This window comes from Dasypus novemcinctus, chromosome 9 (genome assembly GCF_030445035.2).
Source record: "Dasypus novemcinctus isolate mDasNov1 chromosome 9, mDasNov1.1.hap2, whole genome shotgun sequence".
NCBI classification, from domain to species: domain Eukaryota; kingdom Metazoa; phylum Chordata; class Mammalia; order Cingulata; family Dasypodidae; genus Dasypus; species Dasypus novemcinctus.
In genome coordinates, this window is record NC_080681.1 from 42,157,712 (window position 1) to 42,169,846 (window position 12,135).

The 12,135-nt window shown below is 38.5% G+C and overlaps 1 protein-coding gene across 3 annotated transcripts in view; it reads right to left on the reverse strand.

Annotated features, from left to right (window-relative positions):
* DNAI3 (dynein axonemal intermediate chain 3) overlaps nt 1-12,135 on the reverse strand; it is a 106,270-nt gene that overhangs the window by 58,208 nt on the left and 35,927 nt on the right. For 2 of the 3 annotated variants that reach the window (XM_058303233.2, XM_058303236.2), the window contains 4 exons: nt 9,265-9,389; nt 6,305-6,394; nt 2,472-2,558; nt 1,500-1,628 (listed from right to left, as the gene is read on the reverse strand). In XM_058303233.2, the coding sequence (XP_058159216.1) occupies nt 1,500-1,628; nt 2,472-2,558; nt 6,305-6,394; nt 9,265-9,389 (431 nt within the window). The remainder of the gene's footprint in view (nt 1-1,499; nt 1,629-2,471; nt 2,559-6,304; nt 6,395-9,264; nt 9,390-12,135) is intronic. The other variant, XM_058303234.1, reaches the window with a different exon arrangement.

Genomic DNA, 12,135 nt, shown 5'->3' on the forward strand with positions numbered 1-12,135 from the left:
GCAAGACCCAGGAAGGGAGGAACCCAAGAAGCCTCAACCCTCACAGATGTCAGCAGCCATCTTGCTCCAACACATGAAAATAGACTTTGGTGAGGGAAGTAACTTATGCTTTATGGCCTGGTATCCGTAAGCTCCCAAATAAATACCCTTTATAAAAACCAACCAATTTCTGGTATTTTGCATCAGTACCCCTTTGACTGACTAGTATATTGTGTGTCACAGATCTTCAGGGTCCCCAGATAGCTGAAATCATACATTTAAAATTCACAAATGCTAAGGATGTAATATATTTGCACTTTACTTTTATGTATCAACCCCCCATCTTTCTGATTGACACCACCCAAATTTTTAGTGGTAAAAATCCCCTAGGTTAAACAAAATGTGGTATATACACATAATGGAATACAATTCAGCTGTAAAAAGGAATGAAGTTCAGATACAGGCTATGTTGGAGGTTCCCTCTCACTAGGTTTGCAATAATTAACAAGTTGTAACTCAGTTCTCTTGACATGCATTGAGGAAAGACAAGCCCCCCTCCCCATAAGCCTACATGTCAGAAAGCATGGCACTTCCCCAAAGGTTGAGCAAAGAAACCACATGAAAACAGGAGTAAAGTGAGATAAAGACCTTCTCTCCCTGCAGATCAAAGCAACACACCTGCTCCTCTAGCATTCCAAGAAAATATAACTCCCTAACCCACTACCTTCCAGCCATACAAGGGAAAATGTTCACCTCTAGGGCTTCCTACTGGCCCCTGAACCTCACTCGGACACTTAACCTCCTCCCACTGACTATCATTTCCCTGCCTAGGAATGTACTGTATAAATTCAAATGCCCCCTTTCCAGAAGCGGGCTGAAGTCTACTCTTCAGACCCCCTCCATTGGGAGAGCTTCCCCAAAAGCTTCCTGCTTACCCTCAATCTCCATGTCATAGTGAGCACTCCCCTTTTCTTCAACAGTCTACAACATGGATGAACGCTTATTTCACTCATGTTGATTGAAATAAGCCAGACACAAAATGACAAATATTGTGTGAATACACTTATATGAAATAAACATAGAATATGCAAATTCATAGACGCAGAAAGTAGATTACCTGTTGGGGGGTGGAGGCATAGAGAATTAATGCTTAATGTGTATGGAGTTTCTGTTTGGGATGATGGAAAAAGTTTTGGTCATTAATGGTGGTGATGGAAGCACAACATTGTGAATATAATTACTACCACTAACTTGTATATTGGTAAGCACTTAAAATGGGAAATTTTATGTTGTTTATTTGTTACCACAGTAAAATTATATAATATACAAAGAACATTAAAATTGAAAGACTGGGCTTTTTCTCATCTCCAAGTCAGGCAATGATGACTTGGTTCTTGGTTCCTGGTTATTTCACAATGTAAATATATATTAACTGTTGACTTGAAACATTCTCTTTGGATCAAATCTTCTGGAAATTTACAATCCAGCAGGAAAAAAAGTGTGGAGGCATCAGGACTCACCTCGAATGTGTCCGACAGCCAATGAATGTCTGTAATTACTTTCTTATGTCCACTCTCTATCGAGGAGACAGCACAATGTCTGATGTACATTGTTTCTTTATCGCTATCTGGTTCAAGGAGGAACATGGGCTGGAAGAAGGGTAAAAGGAAGTTACAAGCTAGTTTCAGAGAATTGACAAATAAACTTATACTTCACTCACCAAACCCGTCCAAACACATGGAGAAATGCTAGTGCAAATGAAAACATGAATTAGTGTTTCTTATGTACCATGTATTTAGGGAATCGGATTCCCTACTTTTCTTTTCAGTTTAGTCTAATATTTGCCTCTAAATTTAGGGAGACTTATTGACTTCTGAAATCCCGGTTTTGAAGGAGCATAGCTTTGTGTGCACCCTGACGCCTGAATCCCACTGTTCCTTGGTAAGGGACCTGTTGGTGTTAAGGCTAAAGAATGGGAAGAGGAGGGGGTTGCAGTATGGTAGGTATGTACTCAGTTGGGAGTTGAGGAATCTTTTCCCAAACCACTTAACCTAAGAATCCAGTTTCACAAAATCATGGTATATCAGAATTATAGTTGCTTCATTTTGTACATGAGAAAACATTCTCCCTGATGTGAGGTGACATTAGTGTGTTCAAATTCGTAGGACTATGAGTTGGAAAGTGGATACTTAGCCCTTCTCTCCAGTACTCTTTCAAATACATTGCTTGGTCCCTTCATCTTGTGGAAGGGAGGGAGGGAGGACCTAATATGCCAGGGATAGACAAAGCAACTTGTTTTGTTGTGTTTCTAATAAAGGATCCACATCAAAAAGTTTCAGAACATGTCCACATGCAGATGTGAAGGCTTGAGAAACAACACCCTTTATTTTACTATTGAATTTTTGTTAAGATTGGCAACTCTGTTAGGCACTTTTTTATAAAGTCCTGAACTGAAAAAAAACCTTGCAAATGGAAAGTTATAAAAAGCTAACCTTGAGTGTGACTTTTTTACTTCTGCTACCACCTGTCTTAACGTTTTCTATGCGATCTGCATGTGCAGTAATATTCCAAAGGACAATCTAAAACAGAAATAAATGTTATTTCAACATATTTTTAGGGTCTTATAGTTCTTTGCGTTTGTTTTTTTTTTATTGCTTTTTTTTTAAAGAGGTTCTGGGGATTGAACCCAGGACCTCATACATGGGAAGCAGGTGCTCAACCATTGGCCTACATTTGCTCCCCAATGTGAGAGCTGGTTTTTTTCATTTGCTTGTTTGTTTGTTTTTAGGAGGTACTAGGGATTGAACCCAGGACCTCATATGTGGGAAGCAGGTGCTCAACCACTTGAGCTACATCTGCTTAAAAAATGATTTTTGCTGAATTTCTCTAAGTCAGCACCATGCAAAAGAAATATAATGCCATATATGTAGTTTTTATTCTAGTAGCCACATTAAAACATAAAAATAAATAAGTAAAAGTAATTTTAATAATATATTTTCATTAACCTAATATACATAATGATTTAACATGTTATCAATATAAAATTAGTAATATGATAATTTACCTACTACTGCTGTGTAACCTGATAAACCACTCACCTTGAGTTTTAATCAACTTTAGCCTACATCTTAAGTAAGTCAGCAACCCCAATGCAACTTTTAAAACTAATATAAAAAAGAATGTTTCCTTTATTATAAAAGTATTTTCAGCACATTGATTTTGTGTTGATAACTGCCAGTATGTTTTAAAATCCAAGATAGGGAAGCAGATGTAACTCAAGGTGTTGGGTTCCTGCCTACCACATGTGAGGTTCTGGTTCAGTTCCTGGTGCCTCCTAAAGAAAATGAGCAAGACAGTAAGCTGGCACTGTGAGATGATGCAACAAGATGATGCAAAGGGAGACATAATGAGCAGACTCAACAAGAAATACAACAAGCTGGGAGCAGATGTGGTTCAAGTAATTGTGCACCTCCCTCCCACTTGGGAGATCCCAGGTTTGGTTCCCAGTGCCTCCTTAAAAGAAGCTAAGGAGACAAAGGGAACACACAATGAACAGACACAGAGAGCAGACAGCGAGTGCAAATACCAGCAGGTGGGGATATAGGAGTTTGATATTGGTTATGAATTCCAAAAATAGATATGTGATTATGTTTGTAAACTGGTTTGTTCCTCTGGGCATATTAGATTATATTGGATTCAGAGGTTTCCCTTTTATTTGATTAAATAATGATTGAGGTTTTGACTGGGCCATGTCAGTAGGATGTCGAGTCCCCACCCCCTTGGGGAGACACTGGACTGCAGAGAAGGGAGTTTGGAGTTTTGATCCTGGAGCCTGGGAAGTAAACACACAGAGAAGCAGATATGTGAGGAAGGAGAGATGGCTCCATGGGACACAGCAGAGGTCCTGGGAAGAGAGATGAGCAGTTTGCCTGATAGTCTACAGCTGGCCTTGTGGAGAGAGCAGAGGAGCTGAGCCCAGAGAGAAACGAGTGCCAGGAAGAGAGGAACCCAGGAATCCTGAACCCTTGCAGATGTTGGCAGCCATCTTGCTCCAACATGTGGTAACAGACTTTGGTAAGTGGAGTAACTTATGCTTTATGGCCTTATATTTGTGGGCTTGCACCCCAAACAAATATCCTATAAAAGCCAACAGATTTCTGATTTTTGCATCAGCATCCTTTGGCTGACTAATACAGGGGGATAAATAAATAAATTGTTTTTAAAAATCCAAGATAAACATCATGTAATTCCCTGTTTTGGGAATTCTTCCTCTGTCTTTGTTAATGTGCTATGATTATGGGAACCACTGCTTTAGAACCAGGGCAAACAGTCTGTTTTCCACAGTTAAATTCAATTATCCAACTGTCCAAAAAAGTTGGGAAATGATGGTTTCCTCTAACTGAATAGATAATGGCCATTTTCTGAAGAATGAGAAAACAGTAGAATATGCAATACTAAATTAGATTAGGTAACTTGCAAGATTAAGAAATGTACACTAAAATATATATTTTTTTAATCAGGGTGACAGGATTGTGAGTGATTTTATTTTCATCATTTCCCTTTCTAAAGTATTCTAAAACAAAAGGAGAAAGTTTGGCTCCTTTGTAATGAGGAAAAAGGTATTTCAGGACTTGCAGGGCTGGGTCAGACCATCAACTATTGTTGAACAAAACTGAAGAAGAAAATGTGTTTTTCTGGGTGCTTTAGTTCCAGATCAATGGGCATGGAAAGTGCAGACATTTAAATTTCAACTACAAGGTTGTTGTCCTAATTGTACAGAAAAAGACTGTGTAATGGTCAAACCCATTGGATCATAATGAATTGAAATGCTGATCAAGAAACAACTTTCAGATTTTTGTTCTGTTTCACTAGAGAAATGGTCTATTGGAAGTTAGGATCTAAATTTGATAGAAATTAGTTAATTAAAAGGGGAAAGAAGAAAAAAGCAAACTTGTGTACAGTTTTATATATTCAATAATGTTTTTATATTTTCCAGTGAACTTCTATTTAATTTAGGATCAAACCCTAATCTCTATTGTATTAGGTAGCCAAAGAGGTGCTGATGAAAAATACCAGAAATTGGTTGGTTTTTATAAAGGGTATTTATTTGGGGTAGGAGCTTACAGATACCAGGCCATAAAGCATAAGTTACTTCCCTCACCAAAGTCTATTTTCACTTGTTGGAGCAAGATGGCTGCCAATGTCTGTGAGGATTCAGGCTTCCTGGGTTCTTCTCTTCCAGGGTCTTGCTCTTCTCTGGGTTCAGGGTTCCTCTCCTCCCAGGGTTTCCTTCTTCCTGGGCTCAGGATTCCTCTCTTCCTGGGGCTTGCTTCTCTTTCCTCTATGTGCTTACTCCCCAGGCTCCAGTTTAAGGCTTCAGCATCAACTCCAACATCAAAAACCCCAACATCAAAAACACTCAACTCTGTCCTTTGCCATGCCCTTTATGTGTGATTCCCCTTGGTGGGTGGGGACTCAATGCCCTAATGAAGTGGCCCAATCAAAGTCCTAATCTAACTTAATCATGCCCAGGTACAGACCAGATTATAAACATAATCCAATATGTATTTTTGGAATTCATAATCACATCAAACTGCTATACGTATCCTCAGGGAAATTTCAGAAGAGACCTATTGGCCCTCTTTCCCAGGGCTGCAATTTTTGTTCTTCCACCTAGTCTTTCGCAAATGTGTGGTTCTATCCCAGCAATACAGATAGATTTGATATGGTTTTGCATTTTCAGTTTTCATAACTGAGTTACACTTTGAACACCTCCAGTACTGAGTTTCCTAGAACTGCTGTAACAAAGTATCACAGAGCTGGGCAGTTTAAAACAGCAGGGCTTTATTGTCTCACAGTTCTGGAGGCTAGAAATCTGAATTAAGGTGTGACGTTCACGGGGTATTGGTGGTAGAGTGCATCAACTCATGACATTCCTCGGTTTGGGCATAACTCAATCTCTGCCTCTGTCACATGGCTGTCTTCTCTCTCTGTGTTCAATATGAATTAGCCTAATTTGCCCAATTCTAATAATCCAGTTTGGCCTCATCTTAATTAGCAGCATCTTCGAAGATCCTGCTTCCAAAAAGGATCACATTCACAGGAAGGGGGCTTAGGGCTTGAACATAGCTTTTGGAGGGCCGCAGTTAAGCACCAATGCCATATCTAACACATCTTGTTACCCTAGGTCCTGGTATGGAAACTGGCACACAGTCAGCACTCCTTCCATCTGGTGAGTTGAATTCTTAAGTTAAAAAAAACTACCAATCAAACCTTATTAAGGACTGTCATACAGATTAATAATAACTAAAACTGTCATAAATACCTGTCCATTTATACAGCCACCAGCAATGATATAAGGGTCAGTTGGACAGAACTTGAAACAGAAGATGTCATCTGGGCTCTCCAGCATCAACTAAAGCAAACCGTGCAAATTCAAGAAAGAGTGAGAAAACTATTGAAATCATGCCTAGAAAACAATATAAAGGCAGTCAAAAGTCTAATTTCACTAGCTAGCTATAAGAAATGTGCCCATGGTCCATTCACAGAATTCTACCTCTGGATTGGGAACTGCTTCAGTTGAATTAAACCGTGGGTATTGGCAATGTGTAACAGAGCATGCTAATGTTCTCAGCAGGGAACCAGGTTTCCCCCTCCTCACCTTCCATGGGAAGCTAAGGGTGTGCCATTGTTGGGGGCTGTTTTAATTTTTATAAACAAAAGTTATGAAATTTGTTTTCTCAAAGAGGGTAGAATGTAAGCGCTGTGAGAGCAGGGATGTTTGTTTTGTTCTCCTCTATAAACCTAGACAAGCACATAATGGGAACTAAAAAATAAATGTTAATTGGGGAAGATGGAGTTATTGCCGTTGACCCTATTTCCAATGTTAAAATAATACAGACTCCAGAGGGGGAACACATTCAAGTACCCTCAGGAATGACAAAAGTATGAAGAAGCAGACACTTAAATAATAGTCAGCAGCTGTGCTGCTCTGTTGCACTAAGCAAAGCAGCTGGCTTGTTATTGTCCTTAAACACTGTGTGGCCCAAGCAGAACAGCCTAAAAGATTAAAAAAAAGGTCCCAGATGTCTTTGGTTTGTTGTGGCTGAGTCAAGGCTTCAAACTGGAATTGGGGTGAATTACTTTGGTTTATTTAGTACTCTGTAGATTCTAGAAAAAGCTCTACTTTTGAAAATAAAATCTCTTTTTATAGTCTCCTATAGTTTTGACTATAACAAACTAACAAAAAAGAAAACATTTGCATTACTCATTTAAGGAATTATTTGCTTGTCCTTTTAAAGCTATTTTTCAAAATACAGGAAAGGTGTCTCTCTCCTTTTCCTAGTCACCTGGAAATTAGTCACACTTCCATGGACGGTGCAGAGTGGAGAATAGTTTTATAGGGTAAAAGTTAGAAAACCTCACAAAGAGAATGGCACCGTTTTTCCAGTAAGCAGTTCAAAAAGGACGGTGCTAGGGATCTGTCATTTTGAGATCTGAGTCTACAATAATTAAAATTATCCGGGATCTATTATAGTAGAACTATTTTAATTCAGATGAATTAAGGAAGAAAGGTTTATTAAAGAAAGGCTTTAATTATAGAATACTTTCTGGATACAAAATATTACATTTATGCACATTGAATAACGTGATCCAACACCATGAAGCACCCTCCCCCATAAGAAAAAGTCTTAGCAGATAATGGAAACTGGAATGCTGTGGAGTGAACCTAGCCTTCAGTCTTATTTTATATGACTTGCTAATTGCTTTGTGGTGTTTTGGTTTTTTTTTTTGGTTATTTGTTTGTGTGTGTGGGTTTTGAATAGATTTTAGTTGAACTATTTAACAATTGGGAGATTTCACACAAAATTCCAGATTACTGGATTTTCTTGACCAGGCGGACATTTTGGAACAAAAGGCTGAAGGTGCACTTGCCAATGTAGCAGACCCTGATCTGTTTTTCATAACCCCCACTGCAAAACTTTCCCTAAGTTGTAAACGTTTCCATTTCTTTTTCAGTCAATGACCTAGTTCTTATCACAAGCCTGTGGAGAGAATTTATCATTTTTAACAGCTCCAGCCAGATTAAACTTAATTAGCCCTAACCACAAGGAGATGCACAAGTTAAAAGAAGTTAACCTGGAAGAAAACCTTGCCTAACGACAACAGTAAAAATCACACTTACTGAAACCCAGCAGAACAGCCCGTCCCTTATTAACTTATTAAAACTTTCACTTCCCTCTTAGAAGAAAAACGAGGGGCTTATCTAACCCAAGGACAAGTTTCTGCTTTCTTCTTTCCCCACAGAGTTGACTAGGGGAGCATGAGCAAAACTTAGAATAACCCAGAAGGAAAAAAAGACACCCTGTGAACGCAAAGTGAGCAGGAATTGGTTTGAATGATTACTAACCAATCCCAATGTGCCAACGCCCCAGCCCCAGTGACTCCCATTGTTTTCTCATCTTTACTGACTGCTGCCACCTACCTGTTGATCCTTAGAATTGAGGAAATAGATGTGAAGCTAAAGTCCTTTTGCATACTCAGTATTTCAACAAAGCCCACAGAATAGTTTGCTTTTTGAAATAGATTAAATATTCCTCTGACAGTCTTTGGAAAAAAAAACCAAAACATGTTTATTTGTTCAACAAACTTTTCCAATAAACTAAATGTAAGCTTTAGTTTCCTCAAATAGAATGACAAATTCTGAATTGAAGAAAGCCTAAATCTGAGAGTTTAAAATACTAATTGATTATAAGCCTTTGTAATTAAAATTCTTAAAGAAATTTGTGATAGTGGTATTAGAAATTTGTAGGGGGAAACAGATGTGGCCCAAACGATTGGGCTCCCATCTACAATACAGGAGGCTCCAGGTTTGATTCCCAGGGCCTGCTGGTGAAGGCAAGCTGGCCTGCGCTTTGGAGAACTGACAGCCCTGCCCTGGAGAGCTGGCACAGCAAGAAGATGCGACAAAGGGAGAAGCAAAGGAGAGATAGTGAGAGACACAGCAGACCAGGGAGTGAGTGGCTTAAGCAAGTGAGTGAGAGCTGTCATTTTGAGCTGTGAGTCTACAATAATTAACCCACCACACCATAAGGTCCCAGGATTGGTTCCCAGTGCCTCCTAAGAAAAAAAGAGAAAGAGAAGAAGAAAAGACAAGCAGACACAGAAAGAACACACAGCAAATGGACACAGAGAGCAGACAGCAAGTGCAAACAATAAATAAAAAATATATATATTTAAAAAAAATAAAATAGTAGACTCAAGTCGACAACTCTCTTTAACTACCTGTGGGTGTATGGGATCAGAGAAACTCCAGAAAAGAATCAGCGATGGTTGCAGCAATAATTTGCCAGAGAAGTGGACTCTGTCTTCTAAGGAGAGCCTTACGGCGACTGACACGGCTATTAGCCCTGGATTGAAAAACAATTAGAAATTAAAATCTATAGTAATTATACATCAAGAAATGTTTTTAGCTTCTGCTTTCCTGCATGTTCACTATTCATTTCCATTTTGATTAAATTCAAGTAAAAATATTCCATAGGAGACCAAGTTTTTTCCTACAGGTGCATTGTCCACTATGGCTGCCACTACTACACGTCTATTTAGCACTTATATGTGGCTGGTCTGAATTGAGATGTGCTAGGAGTATAAAGTACACACTGGGTTTCATAGATTTAGTAAGAAATAAAAAAATGTAAACTATCATATTACCAATTTTTATACTAATACATGTTAAATGATTTTAGATATAGTGGGTTCAATAAAATACATTATCAAACTAATTTCTCCTGTTCCTTTTTAGGCTTTTAACATGGCTACCAGAAAATTTAAAAATACATATGTGATTCGCATTTATTTCTTTTGGACAGTGACAATTTAGCTGAATCCGTAAGGTGTCACTTTGCTTATTCAAGCACAAAACATACGTAATATTGTCAGTTTTGATAACCAGAGCTAGTATTTTATAGGAAGAAGAGGCAGTTGGCCTGGTCAACAATACTAATAATGATAAAAGGGATAATCTAACACTGAATGAGGGCTATGATGTGCCAGCCGTGTGCTAAGTGCTTATAATCACTATCACATTTAATCCTCACATTAGTTTGAATATTACCTCCATGTTTCTGCAAACTATAAGGCAGGTGCATTAATAACTGACAGCACAGAGCATCATTTGCTTGTCACATTTGCCAGAGACCCCTAGCTTTTGTGTTCAATTAGCATAAATTTATTGAAAACACCTACTTTTCCTCATTTATCTTTTTTCCAGGATCTTACTGCTTAAAGTAAAATAAAGCTGTTCTTGGTGTTCTTTATTTCAACTATGGTTTCATAGCAGCAGGGGAAGGGTTATCATCTTACTAATGTTGCATAACTGTATCATTAGCTGCAAGTCTTTCCTTCTGCATCTAAAAGCTTGGGGAAAGAAATGACTGTTTTTGAGGTCAGTGCACGTGATTTGCTATGTCTACTGTAAGCTTGTTCTGAGAATTTTCTTTGAAAAGAGACAAACTCATTAATCATTAGGGGCATGTAAATCAAAACCACAATGGGATACCACTACATAATGATTGGAATGGCTGAAATTGAAAAGTCTGACCATACTAAGTGTTGGGGATGCACAACAAGTGGAAGTCTCACACATTGTGGGTGGGAATGTAAAATCATGCAACCACTTTAGAAGATGGCTTGGCTGTTTCTTTAAATGTTACACATATAGGTGGGATGACTAACTCCTCCCAGTTTGCCCAGGACTTTCCCAATTTTAAAACTGAAAATCCCAGGAGCCCCTTCAGTCCTGGGCACCCCCTCAGTGCCAGGCAAACTGTGATAGTTGGTCACCCTCTGTACACCAGCCAGTCCTCCCACATGTCCTCATGGAAGAGATATGAAAGCATATGTAATGGTTAATTTTACATGTCTTTGTTATTGTCTTTATTAGGAGATTTTAAGTATGTTTTAAGGAGCTGTGCCACGTTGACAAGGGGTGACTGTGATGGCTAATTTTATGTAACCATTTGCTTAGGTTATGGTGTCAGTTGTTTGGTCAAACACTGGCCTGGATGTTTCTGTAAAAGTATTTTGTAGATTGATTCCAGCGTCTGCAAGCAGTTGATATTAATAAAGATGATTACCCTCAATAACATAGGTTGTCCTCATCCAATCAGTTGAAGACCTTAAGACCGAGAACTGTGGTTTCCAGAAGACAAAGAAATTCTGCCTCAAGACTATCCCCTCTACCCGACTCTGAATTTGTGGCCTGCTTGCCTCCCCTACAGATTTTGGACTCCAAAACTTCAATGTCAATGCTTCCTGGAACCTGCTGCCTTCCCCTAAGAAATCTGGACTCAAGATTTCAACATCACTCTTATTAGAATTTCAAGCCTGCCCTAAGGAATTCAGACTTAGACTTGTGGGAACCAATTCCTTAAAATAAATTTCATTATATATATATTCATTATTCATTATATATATATATACATACACACACACACATACACACAGACACACACACATACACACAGACACACACACAAATCTGTGTGTGTATATATCCATACATCATGTATCCTGTTGGTTCAGTTTCTCTGGAGAGTCCTGGCTAACATAGCATATATCCGTGCAAAGGCATGCAAATGTTCATAGATGCTTCACTTGTAATAACTGGAACCTATAACAAATCTAAATGTTCAAAAATACATGAATGGATAAAGAAATGGATAAACAAATACTACTCAGCAATAAAAAGGAGTCAGCTATTGAGACACACAACAGCATGAATCTCAAAATACTAAATAATTATTCTGCATGAAAGAAGCAAGATGGAAATTAAAAAATACATTCTGTATGATTCCTTTACATAAAACTCTAGAAAATACAAACTAATGTATAGGGATAGAAAGCAGATGTGTGGGTCCTTGGGGTCCTGGGGGTGGGGGCAATTTCAAAGAGATATGAAGAAATTTTGGGAGGTGATGGATGTGTTCACTATCTTGATTGTGGTGATGATGGTTTCATGAGTGTGTGCATATGTCAAGACTTTACCTAATTGCACACTTGAAATATATGCAGTGTCCTGTATATCAATTATATTTCAATAGAGCAATAAAAATGAAAACTTAAAAAAATCAGATATGGAATGAGCAGGAGCACGGA